Source organism: Pipistrellus hanaki (genome assembly GCF_964339955.1).
Source record: "Pipistrellus hanaki genome assembly, chromosome: 8".
Lineage (NCBI taxonomy): Eukaryota > Metazoa > Chordata > Mammalia > Chiroptera > Vespertilionidae > Pipistrellus > Pipistrellus hanaki.
This window is the reverse complement of record NC_140510.1, coordinates 36,742,931-36,757,806: the sequence shown is the minus strand read 5'-3', so window position 1 is coordinate 36,757,806 and position 14,876 is coordinate 36,742,931. Positions and strand designations below refer to the sequence as shown.

At 42.7% G+C, this 14,876-nt stretch overlaps 1 protein-coding gene across 1 annotated transcript in view; it reads left to right on the top strand.

The window, feature by feature from the left end:
* The first annotated feature begins 52 nt into the window (after window positions 1-52).
* Window positions 53-14,876, top strand: part of LY75 (lymphocyte antigen 75) — an 85,455-nt gene continuing 70,631 nt past the window's right edge. Inside the window, exons 1-3 of the mRNA XM_084891504.1 lie at window positions 53-250; window positions 8,392-8,763; window positions 13,979-14,149. Coding sequence (XP_084747630.1) covers window positions 157-250; window positions 8,392-8,763; window positions 13,979-14,149 — 637 coding nt within the window. The 5' untranslated portion in view covers window positions 53-156. The remainder of the gene's footprint in view (window positions 251-8,391; window positions 8,764-13,978; window positions 14,150-14,876) is intronic.

Genomic DNA, 14,876 nt, shown 5'->3' with positions numbered 1-14,876 from the left:
CGGGGACCCAATCAGGGTGACCTGATTGGCTGAGGGGTAGGGGGCGTGGCCATTGCGCCCCGGGAGCCTAAGGGCGAGGGCGCTGGTGGGCAGGTTGGGAGCACCCGAAAGGCTGGGTGCCACCTGCGCCCGAGCACCCGGTGGGGCCGGCTCAGGATGAGGACGCGCTGGGCGCCCCCTCGCCGCGCGGCGCAGCTCCTCGTGCTGCTCCTTTGGTGCTTCGAGTTGGCGGAGCCCTTTGGCCGCGCAGGTAACCGGGGTGGGTGCGTCCGCCAGCCAGCCAGCCGGCGGGGGGGGCCTCGACGCTGCCAGGGCGGCTGGCCTCCCTCGGTTCCGCTTAGGGCTGAGCTCCAGGGTCCCGTCATCTCTGCTTTGCTCACAGGGTCTGGAGCCGGACAGGGGAGCTGAAGGAGAGGTCTGGGGTGCTCCCCCTCGGTGCTCCTCTGCGCTCGGTCGAGGTGGCGGGGACTGGAGGATGGCGGCGTGGGGCGTGGGAAGGCCGGGCCTTTCCGGAGGAGCCGAGGGCTGGGAGCCCAGCCTAAGGGAGGCGCGGAGGCTTTTCTGGGTCTTCCCTCTCCCGCCTCCCTCCTCCTCTCTCCTCCAACTTGCTTCCCTGGAGTATAGGGCTTCTCACTCAATACTCCTCCGGCCCCATCCCCTTGATCACTTTTGCCACTTAGAGCGCCCAGGGGCGATCTCCACCCACAGCGCCAAGGATGAGTAATGATTTCCCGTCTTCACCACCGTGCCCAGGGATGCACGTGGAAGGGAGTCAGGTTAAACCATGTCTCTGGAAGTGCTCAGGGGAGGACTGCTATGATGTCCTCCCTTCAGTGCCTGGAGCAGCAGCCCTTTCTCCTCGCGGGTGTGTCACCCCCAAAGGCTCGCCATGAGCCTCCCGCTGGAGGGCAGGTCGCCTACCCTGAGAGTTCCTGCCTCTCCCTGTGGGAAGCAGGACCAGGAGCCTACGACCTTAACGGATGCTCTACCTCCCCCATCCCCCTTGGCAGCGACTGGAGCTTGCTTTCACTTTCTCTTTTTGCCTTGGCAAAGCTGTACCCAAGACTTTGTGAGTCCCCACCCACCGCTTATCTTTGCTTGTAAGAGGAAGTAAAAGATGGTCAAGGGAATTTTTTGAAAACTTCACAGTGCGTGTGGATCTAGTTTTATTTGCAGCTGAACTAAGTTTCCATCCAAGTTGGACTTTTTTTTTTTTCTCAGAAGAGTGTTGGGAAGAGGTTTCTCAAAGTGTCAGTGACATCACCCTGCCCTCCACCAGGACCCTTCTCTGGTTCCCACTTCTCCATTCTTCTTTGACCCTCTCTGTGTTGGAAGCTACCAAAAGTCCTTTACTGCTGTGAGAATTCTCATCAAGTCTGCCCCGCAATCCAGGGAGAATATTTTTTACTGCAGCAACTAACTTACAGTGTAACACACTCACCTTTGAGTCACTAAACTCTTGGTTTCTATCTACATCTGCTGTAGCCGGATCTATTTTTGTCTCTCCGACAGAATCTGGCAAACTCGACAATCCCTGGCCTTTCTCATCAACCCCAAGCAAAGAGCAAAGGGTTAAGTGCAACCACCCTGCAACTAGGTCCCCATTTGTTTTCTTGGATCCTTCCTCCCCGTTAGCAGCAGCTGCTCGGGTTGGCTTTCTCACACCCTCAGACCAGACTCGTGGTCCTATTCAACGTTGGAAACCCAGCCATTTCCGTAGCTTGCCTGGCAGTGCATCAGCTTCACAATGCTGCTGACCGCATGCATCCCATCACATGTTGGCTAGGTGTGTGCAGGTGGTCTCGGTTGCTCAGATGCTGGAGGAGTACCTCTGCGTTCTTGGGGAGTTGCCAATGGGTTCGTTTACCTTTTTTGCCTCATTGGAGAGCTAACAGCCTGAAGTAAACTAATCCTTCAGGAACTGCTGAGGCTCTCTCTCACCAGCACTCAACATTCAATCTGTGCTCCGTGACTTTCTGACTTCTGGTAAACTGCCATCATATTCAGGACCTGTTTTGAACCGGCAAACCCAGACCTCTCCTTGCCTCCTGCTGCACCTGAACACTGCACACATGATTCTGTGACTCGAAAAAAATGCCCAACCACGCGGGCTGTGGGAATTTCCCTGGAATTAAAAAAGCTGCAGCCTTCACCCTCTGGCCTTCCCAAGCAGCTCCCTCTCTCCATGTGTCTGTAGTTATACAATGTTGACGTCCAGCTTCTCTTTGGAATGGGCAAAGCTCTTTGGTTTAGAGCTTGTAAGATAGGAATGAGTTAATGACGAGACAATAAGAATAGTTTTCCATTGATGGACGTGAAAATATTAAAAATTCATTTTCAGTTTATGATAATGCTACATATCCCTTTCCTCTCAAACACCACTAGAATGTTTATATAAAATGAAGCATACAGAAAGTGCTACTAGGGGGTAATGAGGCTTCTTTTTATCAACCTCTGCCATTTAGACGTGTCCCAATATTATGATTGGAGAGAAACATTAAAATTTCATTTCGGACCAGCATCAAGTTGTTAAGTGAACAAGATGCAAAAGGATCGTTTTTTGTAAATTGCTCTATATCTTTTCAAAGTGTAATGCATTTCTGAAATATTTTGTTCACCTTTATTTAACAAATCTGCTAAATAAGAAATTATTTCCACATTTTCTCAGTCCTTCTCACTCTTCAACCTACCATCCCAGTAGAGTCACAAGCTGAGGCAGATTGAACAGCTCCTGCCTAAGGGTAAGGGAAGATGGGGCCATATCATGAGGAGACAAGACTCTCCCTAGCTTATATATTGTGGACGAATGTTTGTACATTATGCATGAAGGCAAATAACAAGTTTCCTTAAATCATATCAATTATTAATGCCTATGCTAAATGACCAGTATAGATGTGAAACATTGATGTTTATTTTATTTTACTTATTTTTTTTCCATCCTCACTTTCCCCCTCTATGCCCTCTTCCCCTCCATCCACCCCAACCTCATCCCATCCCCCCACAATCACCACATTGTTCATGAGTTCTCTCATTTTTTAATCTTTTTTTGCTCAAACCCTGCACACCTCTTTCCCCAATACTCCCTCCCAATCAGAGTTGTTTGCCTGCTATCTATCTATGAGTCTGTTTTGCTTGGTAGTTCAGTTTGTTCATTAAATTTCACATACGAGTAAAATTATATGGTAATTGTTCTGTGACTAACTTTTTCACTTAGCATAACGTTCTCCTGATCCATCCATACTGTCGCAAAGATTAAAATATTATTCCTTCTTAGTATTCTATTGTGTAAATTTACCAAAGTTTTTTTATCCACTCATCTACTGATGGACACTTGGGCTGCTTCCAAATCTTGGCTATTGTAAATAATACTGCAATGAACATGTACAGAGAAAGGGGAACCCTTGTGCACTGCTTGTGGGAATGCAGATTGGTACAGCCACTGTAGAAAGAAATATGGAGTTGCCTAAAAAAAATAAAAAATAAAAAAAATGGAACTGCCTATGACCAAGTGATTATACTTCTGGGAATTAACCCAAAGAAACCCAAAACACTAATTCAAAAAAATATATGTACTCAACATTGATGTTTATACTAGGGTAAAAGACAAGTTTAGAATAAACAAGTAGCTAGAAACTTAGGTGTTGCAATTAGGTAAGAAGCTTGGCAACTCCTCTTTAACATAGCTGTTCCATGCTACTGACTGTACGGTACACCTCTCCTATGGTCTCTACAAGCCTGTCAAGCATCCCGGAATCCCAGAAATAAATGGAAAAGGGTACATATTTCTTCTTTTCTGAAGAGCATTTGTAGAGCATCACTGTCACGTAAGTGCATATGCTCAATACAAATGCGATTAGAATGACCTAAAATGCTGCTGACGTTAGTATGACATAATAAAGTTGTGGACATTGGTTCAAGACCAATATGCAGTGTGCACTCCTATGTTCGTGGCAGTATTATTTGCAATAGCCAAGATTTGGAAGCATCCTAAGTGCCCAAAAATAGATGAGTAGATAAAAAAGTGATGGAAGGAGACTCAACTTTGAATGATAAACACAATACAATATATAAATGATGTATTATATAATTATATACTTGAAACATACATAATTTTATTAACCTGTGTCACCCTAATAATGTCAATAAAAATTATTTTTATTGTTTAAAGTATTACATATGTCTCCTTTTTCCCCCATTCCGGTCACCCCCACCCACAGGATAAGCCCCACCACCCCAGTGTCTATCCATTGGTTATGCTGATACTAGTATGCATGCATACAAGTCCTTTGGTTGATCTCTTACCTTACCCCACCTTCACCCTCCCCTGCCTTCCCTCTGAAGTTTGATGGTCCGTTTGGTGTTTCTCTGTCTTTTGAATCTACTTTTGTTCATCAATTTATGTTGTTCATTATATTCCACAAATGAGTGAGATTCTATAATATTTATCTTTCTCTGACTGCCTTATTTTGCTTAGCATAATGCTCTCCAGGTCCATCCATGCTAATGCAAATGGTAAAAGTTCCTTCTTTTTTTATAGTAGTGTAGTATTCCATTGTGTAGATGTATCACAGTTTTTTAATCCTTTCATCTGCTGATGGGCACTTAGGCTGTTTCCAAATCTTAGCTATTGTAAATTGTGCTGCTATGAATAAAGGGGGTGCATATATCCTTTCTGATTGGTGTTTCTGATTTCTTGGGATATATTCCTAGAAGTGGGATTACTGGGTCAAATGGCAGTTCCATTTTTAACCTTTTAAGGAAACTCCATACTGTTTTCCACAGTGGCTGTAACAGTCTGCATTCCACCAGCAGTGCACAAGGGTTCCTTTTCTCCATGTCCTCATCAGTACTTGACCTTTGTTGATTTGTTGATAATAGCGATTCTGACGGGTGTGAGATGGTCTCATTGTTGTTTTTGATCTGCATCTCTCAGATGATTAGTGACTTCAAGCATTTTTTCATGTGTGTCTTGGCCTTCTCTATGTACTCTTTCGAAAAGTATCTATTTAGGTCCTTTGCCCATTTTTGATTGGATTGTTTATCTTTCTTTTGTTAAGTTGTAGGAGTTCCCTGCAAATGTTGGAGATTAAAGCCTCATCAGATATAACATTGGCAAATATGTTCTCCCATGCAGTGAGTGGGCTTTCTTGTTGTTTTGTCGATGGTTTCTTTTGCTGTGCAGGAGCTTTTTATTTTGTTGTAATCCCATTTATTTATTTTTCTCCTTAGTTTCCATTGCCCAAGGAGCTGTATCAGTAAAGATATTGCTACAACATGTATCTGCTATTTTGTTGCCTGTGGGTTCTTCTAAGATTTTTATGGTTTCCCATTTTACGTTTAAGTCCTTTATCCATTTTGAGTTTATTTTTGTGTATGGTGAAAATTGGTGGTCTAGTTTAATTTTTTTTTAATGTATCTGACCAATTTTCCCAACATCATTTATTAAAGAGACTGATTTGATTCCATTGTTAAATATTTATTGAACAATAATGGCTTGGGTCGATTTCTGGGTTCTCTGTTCGGTTCCATTTTGATCTATATGTCTGTTCTTGTGCTAGTACCAGGGAGTTTTGAGAACAGTGGCTTTGTAATATAGCTTGATATCTGGTACTGTGATCCCTCCAACTTTGTCAATAAAAAAAATTTTTTTGAAGAACAATATGCAATGAACTTTGCAAAGACCAATAAAACCTGCAAGGCTAGAAAAACTGTTATCCTCTGGAAGCATATGATGTAGAATTAGAAGTGGATTTGATACCTTATGCTCCACTACTTTCATCTTACATTTGGAGATATGATGACCCTGGGGAGATTAAGTGACTTCCCTGAGGTCTCCTGGCTAACTGGTAGCAGAGATAGGTCTTTAATCTAGGATTCCTAACTCCTTATTCCACTGCCACTGCACTGAAAGTCACAGCTAATCCTTTGGATTTGTCAGAGGCACCTGAAAAATCTATAACTCCATGCCACCAAGATAGACAAAGCTGTTCCAAGTCCAGTTTGCCTGGTTGGTGTTGAGGGGCACAGAGCTGAGTGCCCAGAAAAGAGAGCAGTGAGACCACAGCAAAAGGTGGCAGCCACCTGTTTTTTGTAGGAGCAGACTTCTTTTTTCTGCAGTAACTCCTGATACCTGGGAGCACCAGATTTATTTTAGAGAGGTGAGAGAGAATTCTGTATAATAAAAGCCTAGGTGGCATCATGCCCTGGCGTCATGCCCTTGTGCGATGTTGTCACAAGATGGCTGCCACAAGATGGCCATGCACACAGCAGAGATGGGGCCCAGTGGCTGCTCCACATGGTGAGGCCTTGGGGTCCCATGGCTCTGTGAGGCATGGAGGAGACCAGTACAGTGAAAGAGGCAGGTCAAGGAAGGGGAGGGCAGTTGTGGGCGATCCAGCCAGCAGGGGAAGGTGGTTGGGGGCAATCAGGTCAGTAGGGGAGCAGATAGGCATCAGTCAGGCTGGCAGGGGAGTGGTTAGGGGGCAATCAGGCAGGCAGGCAGGTGAGCAGTTAGGAGCCAGCAGTCCTGGATTGTGAGAGGGATGTCCAACTGCTGGTTTAGGCCCAATCCCACAGGGGTCCCCAATTGGAGAGAGTGCAGGCTGGGTTGAGACACACTCCCCCGTGCATGAATTTTGTGCACTAGGCCTCTAGTAATTTAATAAAGAGCTGCATCCTGGGGTTGAGTGGCTATTGGAAATGTGGGAGGAGGGCTTTAGAGAAAGTGTGGGTGATAATCTTCTAAGATAGTATGTTTTCTTTTTTTGTTGACTATCTTCCCAAACTGTGTCCACAAAGTAGAGAATAACAAGAGTGATGTCAAGGGAGAAAGTGTGAGGGCAAACGTACTTAGCTTCAACCCTATGCTATATTTTAAAATACAGATTTCAAAGCAGAAATAACAAAGTTTTAAATGATTTTGTTGTTCCTATCATTTCTCTTGTAGCTGCTACTGCTACTTAAACAAAAAGCTCTGTCCAAAGTTCAAACTGGAACTGGACTTAATTCTATAGTTTATTATTTACATAGTTAGATCCCCCCTCAAGTCCTTTGAATGAAAATGTGTCACTCTGAAAGTCGGTGAATTATTATTAGACAAGTTGTTTAATATTAGTCAAATAAGTGATTATGAAACTGGCATCAAAATGAAAGTGCCTTTTGGGAACTAAAATTTTAGAGGTCCTTCTGCTGAATATTTTGGTTCATTGATCATGATTATTTAAATTTGTCAGAACTATTTCAGCTTTACTGTCATCAACATGAAGTGATGTGCTATAACTGAAAAAAAATGTTTCTTTGTAAAAGCACTGATCAAATTGTTCAATTGTAGATTGTTGTAACAAATATGAATCTTGCTCCACAAACTTAGGCGTGCAAGAAACAATGCATTTTTTTAATTTTCATAATAGCAAATTACATTTTATTCTGAGGTCCCATTTCCCCAGGTTAACAGCATTTCGGTTTCTTTGTTACTGCCGACTTCCCCAGCTCATGCAAAACTGCTGGGAGCATTCAAGGAGGTTCCTCTCTTTCACCTTCAGCTCAACACTGGTTACTTCTGAATTTTCCATTGTCCCATCCTACCGGGTCTTAAATCCTGTGGCTCAGGTGATTGCTGAGGCTCAGATTTGGGATCCCACTGTGACCCACACTGTAAGCCTCCTATCCTCAGTCCCTCCCCAGGGTTTCCCTTCACCTTCCTAGAGGTGCTGCGATGGAGTTGGCCAAGGTTCCCCTCTTCCATCAGAACCAGAGCTCCATCTCCTCTGGACCCTCAGAGTCTGCCCTTCTTCTCCTCTGAGACACATCAATGACATGTAGTAATTTACCTGCCCATCTCCTCTGAGACTCGTCAATGGCATGTAATATTTCACCTGCCCTAGTAAAGTGAAAGCAAGACAGAGTTGTCCAGAATTTTTCATTGACGGTAAACCACCTGTCTTAAGGAAATGGAAACTAAGGAGTTTCCTTATCTTGTTAAACAAAGGAAGATAAGTATTTCCTGGAATAATAACAATAGACATACTATTCTAAGTGCTTTGTATGTATAAGCTCATTTCATCTTCACATCTACTGTATGAAGTACTGTTTTTACAACAGAAGAAACTGAGGTATAGCAGTCAAATAACTTAGCTTGATCACATGACTAGCAAATAGCAGAGGCAGACTGAACCCAGGCCGAGGGACCCTAGAGCCCAGGCTCGTCCCACACACCATTCTGCCTTGCTGGCCACCCCTGTCCTCTGACCTTGTAGTACCTTACAGTTTATACAGTGTGGAGGGTAGGAACGGTCCCATGGTGCTCACACTCTCCCCAGCCAGCAGGGGCCAAGCCACATGGGCCACATAATTCAGAATCCCGAAACATCTTCTTTGTCTGTCTTGACTCAGGGAATGATCCATTCACCATCGTCAACGAAAACACGGGCCAATGCATCAAGCCCCTGAATGACTGGATAATAGCCAAGGAGTGTGACCAAGCTGAGGACATGTTGTGGAAGTGGGTGTCCCAGCACCGGCTCTTTCACTTGCAATCCCAGAAGTGCCTTGGCATCGATCTCACCAAGCCCACGGACTCCTTGAGGATGTTCAACTGCGACTCCAGAGCCATGCTGTGGTGGAAGTGCGAGCACCACTCTCTCTATGGAGCTGCCCAGTCCAAGTTGGCTCTGAAGGATGGACTTGCCATAGCAAGCACAAATTCATCTGACCGCTGGAAGAAAGGAGGCTCGGGGGAAAACCTCTGTGCCCAGCCTTACTATGGTGAGTATTGGGGAGGGACTTGGACTCATTTGCTGTTGTGTTTGGTAAATGTGCTGTTAAACATGCACAGCCGACCACAAAGTTGTACAGGGGTATGGGCAGTGAGCTAGTCTTCAGCTCCAGGCACTGGGCAGTAACTCTGAACTATCCCTGTGGGTTCGGTGCTGTTTGCCCTCTGTTACAGGCAAGGCTGGGAGAGGGAGGTACGTGCCTTGTCACAGGTCACACAGCAATTCTGTGCCACCCTGGAATTGAAAACCCCCCTGATGCCTGAGCATGTATTGACATACTTTTCATGATTAAGTCCTGAACTCCAGAGCAAAGGAAAAGTTAGGGTAACAGGAAATCCTTCGTGCAGGACAAAAGTCAAATAAATGATGTAGTAAAGTTGGACCTATTCTAAATTATAAAAGGAAAAAGAGAAAGAAAAAACTGAAATATATTTTTTTCTTATCTTCAGATTTTGATGTAATGGAAAAACTTAGGAGCCTTGTGTGGGTTTATGTACTTATTTTTAATTTTTGGTGTGCCTATTACACACTGTGATAGTTAACTATTTCTCAATTGCTCCCAAAAATGAGTACATGATTATTGCCATTTGGGAAGTTGATTGTGAACTTCGTTCTGAGTCTAGAAACTTGATCAAAAGGGATTTTGAAGTTTAAAAAGAACAGGCATATTTGTTTTTTAAACCTCTAAATGTAAATAGCTATCCCCCAAGCAAGTCTTTTTTCATCATGTTGCTCTAAATTACATCAGAAGTTGAGATATATACATATACACTGAGTGGCCAGATTATTATGATCTCTGAACACATAATAATCTGGCCACTCAGTGTAGACTGACCACAGAGTTGGCATTTTAAAATAAGGTTTTTCCATGAATAACAACTGCATTGTGGGTAGTTAGAAAGAAGTAGAGGACTTACTTAGCCAGAGGCTGGGAGCCACTATCTCCTGGTCCCTTGACATATCAAGATTTGCAAGCTTTCCCTTATACATAAGTACACTGAGTGGCCAGGTTATTATGCGTTCAGAGATAATAATAATCTGGCCACTCAGTGTATATTTAATTATCTTTTAAGTCTTACCTATGATCTCACCTTTGCTCTTCTTTGTAAATTTACACAACTTTACGGGGATTTTCCCCCCTCTTCTCTTAAAGTTCATTTAAGTATAATCTGGCCTCCCATGTTTTCCCTTATCTGCGCAAGTTTTGTCCTGAGGGAACCCCCTTCTATGTTCTAGTGAAGATGCAGCTGCCTCTGAGATGCCAGGTTCTGCTGCTACGGGGAAATATCAGAGAATTAGGGGTGGGGTTTTCCTTTTCTTCGATCCTCAACCCTTGCCTATTTGAACAGGTCTGTTTCTGAAGCCAGTTTCCTCCTGGCCTTAAAAAGCAATTGCTTTCTTAATGGCAAGTTTAAATTTTGTGCTGTCAAGCCTTCTCCAACTTGGCAACTAAGAGAAAACATGGAACGAAACAAAATACCTTTTGAGCTGGATTTTACTTGTTTCATTGCCTTTGTTCAAGGATCAGAAAGTATGATTTTGTTGACAGGACTCTTTCTGTCTCTTGCCTCTAATTCTTTTGAGGGACATAGTTGTAATTTTAAGTTCCTTCAGTGCCCAAAATGCCTCCATGTCAATATAACAGGTTTTTTTTTGTAATCCGATGTGTTTTATTTTATGCGTTTATAATATTCTTCCGAGAAGGGGGCCCACTGTCCAAGTGGTCGGTGGCCCCCAAAAGACTAAGAACCCATCTAGGGCACCACCCCAGAGAGAGTCAAATGTGCAAAAAGGGTTTCTTGGCCCATATAGTGTTAGGAACAGCAAATTTTGAAATAAGAAATTTATAAGTTTCGAATAGAAGGCACATGTAGTTCTGACTTGTCAACGTAAACCTCAGGATTTAATTTACACAAAGATCAAGACCAAATCTGCCTCCTCTTTTCCATTCCTCTCCTGATGACTGGTTCCTTCCAAGCCAAGTATGTCGGGAATCTGTAAGTCACCTGGAGCTGGCCTGATTTCCTCTCCCACTGTTCATTCTAATGTAATCAAATGTTAAGTCCTGGCAATTTTGTCAAATTTATGTAGTCCCTTCTTGTTCTTAGAGACTGCTGTCTTAAGTTAGGGACTTTTTCTAGGACTGCTGTCTCTCAGACTCCCCATACTGGTCCCTGCCCTGCTTCTTATCTAACTATATAGAGGAAAGAAAGATAAGATACGAGAGTTGCTACAAAGCGAAGTCCAAACTTACCACACTTGTTACAGCAAAGCTGCAGCTCCACGCCAGGATTGGGTTCCCCAAAGCTACTTTATTTCTCCCTTGATTTTTGCTGTATCAATTATTTTACTTCCAATATAAGAACATTTATTTGTCATTGTGGCCCGGGTTGCCTCTCTAGCCAACCCCTATCCAATGTGAGTCATGTTCATCAGAGAAAACCACCTGCATACATTTTATGAATAAACTGCTTTGACTAGGGTCCAGATAGGCATTTATATCATTATGATATCTTGGCCTTGCTACCACTCTTCATATTTTAACATTTGGTGAATTATGCAGAGGAAATGGACTTTGATTGGAGTCAGGGTTATAAAGCACTCTAAATTTTGAACAGCTCTTAGAAGCTTGCCAACTTCTTTTAACCATTGAAGGTACTTTGTCTAATATTACCAAAAATTTTATATTACTTTTCCATGTAGGTGCCTCATCCTTTTAAAGGCTGCTATCCCCATTCAGAGATGGTTCTTCTTAGGAAAGCCTGCTTTTCTAGAGAAGCCTATGGCATTTAAAGGGATTTAGCAGCAGCAAAGAAATGTGTGAGAATAAAACTCAGTGAATAGTGAGCATAATTTAGCAGCTGCCGTTGGAGAGGTCGTTACATGCCTATCATTCTGCAGAACATATTGTGAACAGGAGAGCTTTTTAAAGGAAGCCCAGCTTCCCGCTATGAAGCATAACTTGAAACCTGAGGAGAAGACAGCCATTCTGTCATAAGTTGTCCTTAGATGTTAAGGACTTTAATCAAAGAGTCAGTTTCTGACACTTACTACTAAGAGTGGCTGACTCACTTAACTACTCGGCAAAACAGGGATTTCATGGGGCTATTTGTCCATGTCTCTAACTCCACAGTGAGTTCCAAAGTCCACACCCACCTTCAGTGATTCCAAGGTATTTTACTAAAGAAAAGGAGATAGAATATACGTTTAATCTCAGGCAGGTGAAATACTCTGCCAACCACAGAAGCCAATTGATGCTCACTTGTAATGCTTGCCCTACTGACCTCAGAGACTAATGGTAATGAGGAAGTGAAAGAAATGTATGTGAAAGCACTTGTATGAGAAACACAATTTAGAAAAAAACACACTGATGTTTCTATAAGTAATAGTCATTGTGCTCAGGGACTCGCCTATTAAGTGTTGAATATGGGAAGAGAAATTGGTCATGAGGTCTTGGGAGTTTGAGTATGGTTAAAAACAAAACTAGGCTTATGCGCAGGATCCTTATAAAATATAAGGACAAATTACTCTTTAACAGAAATACCCTGTTCAGATACATTTATATGTCAGAGGAAAACAAAACCAAAATATTTTTTGAAAAGAAAGACATCTAAATTATTCTTACCTTTTGCTGTATTGCTGTTTAATATTAAGTTAAGTCTCACTGTTATCATATGGGGTCTGGGTCCAGGGTGGGTCTGTCTGCCTTGAGCCTGCCGTTAGTGGGGAAAGGTTTCAAACTGCAAGTCCAGTTGATTTTGAGAGCATGTCTGTGAAACAAAGGAAGGGCTGAAGGTAGAAGAAGCAACAGGAGAAAGAATGTCAGAGAAAAGGGGGCCTTGGAGACAGGTTCATGAGGTAAGCCCATGAATGCAAGTCTGGTGGGACCCTTAGAGGTCAGGAGAAAAACAGCAGAAATACAAAGTGTGGGCGTGCTCTGACAAGAGAGCCAGCTATGAGTCCTTTGTCTTGAGGCTCAGTTTCCATGGGATTTTCCTAGCTTCTTACTATCCTGCCACATCACACTTCAGTTAAATGAACATTTGAGAATAATAAAGACGTGGAACCAAATGCTATCTTAAGTACACTTTTATGCAAATAGAAGAGTCATTCTAAGGGACCCTACTAACTGGGTAAAAGGTGATAAGATCTGATTCCTATGCTTTATCTAATAGCCATTCTTTAATCTGGTAATGATCATAGTTTTAAAAAAATTACAGATGTGGAAAAAGGTGACCAAAATAGTTATAGGGTTAGCTGTTCTGTTAAAAAAAAAAAAAAAAAAAAAAAAAAAAAAAAAAATTCAAAGAGATCTGTTATTAACATAAGTATTGAGCACTTCCTCTAGTATTTCCAGGCATATTTGAGGTTAAAATAACTTTTCAGTTCCTCTCCATGAGTGTACCAGGAAAAGTTATTAAAATGAAAAAAGTGATTCTGCTGCCTTGTTGGTCACCAGCTGGTCCTATGACTGCCCAGTTGAAGCTGGTTCTTCTTTTATAACCTGAATTACCATGTACTCCCCCTTTCCAAAAATTCACTCAAAGATCCAGCAACTCTTCTTCCCACTTCCTCAAAACCTAAAGCCTCGATTCTACCACCAGTCTGTGAAGAATGGGGCTATTTGTCATGTCTCTAACTCCACAGTGAGTTCCAAAGTCCACACCCACCTTCAGTGGTTCCAAGTATTTGACTGGCCCCACTCCTACTAAAGAAAAGAATATAGATATGCATTTAATCTCAGGTGGGCACCCCTTCTGGTGAAATACTCTGCCAACCACAGTAGCCAAGTGATCCTCACTTGATCAAGCCACAGTGTTTTAGCTCTTTATCATATCACACTAAATGAAGTTTTACATGGATTACCTCATTGAATCCTCATGAACAAACCTATGAGCTATGTACTCTTATTCCTAATTTGCAAATGCAGAAACTGAGACTCAAAGAGGTTGGAGAGCTTGTCCACTGGCACACCGTTGGTCAGTGGCAAAGCCAGCGTTCAAGTCCAGACCTGAGCAATCAGCATTTGTGAATTTTTATACCACGCAGCCTGCCCAGATACTGTATGCTCATAAGTGAAAACAACCACCTTTCTTCCAGAGCAGTTTTAGAAATTAGTTAACTGAAGCTGATTATCCAGTGATTAACTTATCCAGTGATTAACTCTCCTTTCCTCTATCTCTCCCCCCCACCCCTCCCCACAGAGACATATACCATAGATGGAAACTCCTATGGGAGACCTTGTGAATTTCCATTCTTAGTGGCTGAGACCTGGCATCACGAGTGCATCCTTGATGAAGAGCACAGTGGGCCATGGTGTGCAACCACCTTGAACTATGAATATGACCAAGAGTGGGGTATCTGCTTAATCCCAGGTATGTATGGCTAGTACACTTCACATATGGAAAGAAAAAGATAACATTTCCCAGAGGCGAAAGGGGAAGGAAGAGTCCAAGGTATTCAGAAATGATTATAACAAATATAATCCTAAATAAGGAGTATATATATTTGAGGAAAGGTAGAGCTAATGTGTAGCTATGAACCTGCTTTTGAAAGTAGGCCTAAAAGAGAACAAAGACAGTATGGTGTCACAGAAGACACATAATGAGAGGGCATTTTGCACCAATACCTCTTGGAGAGGAAGTAGAAAAAGCATAGGCAGTGCTGACCTTTAACAGAGCAATCTGAAAGACTAGTGGTCAGGGAAGCTAGGTTACCATGGACTGGACCATGAACAGAAGGTGAGTAAGCCTCTTAAGTTTTATGGAAAAGAAAAAGAGAGGCAAGGTGGTGGTCTGAAGGGCAGATAAGTTGTAAAAGCACTTTTAGGATGGTGGACACTTAAATATGTTTATCGTCTGAAGCAAAGAGTGGGGAGCAAAGAAACATTATTCCTGATCATCTCAAAATTGGTGAGTTGTTCCCTCTGCCATCCGATATATTGATAAGAGCATGTTTTCTAATTGCGTCTTACATGAAGCAAACAATTCAGGATGTGCTAAAGAATTGACTGTTCCTTAGAGTGAAAGAGACCAAAGTAGCAGTTGGATTATTATCTGGTATATAAAAATGGACAGATTTTCTTGCCAATCAGTTGAGATT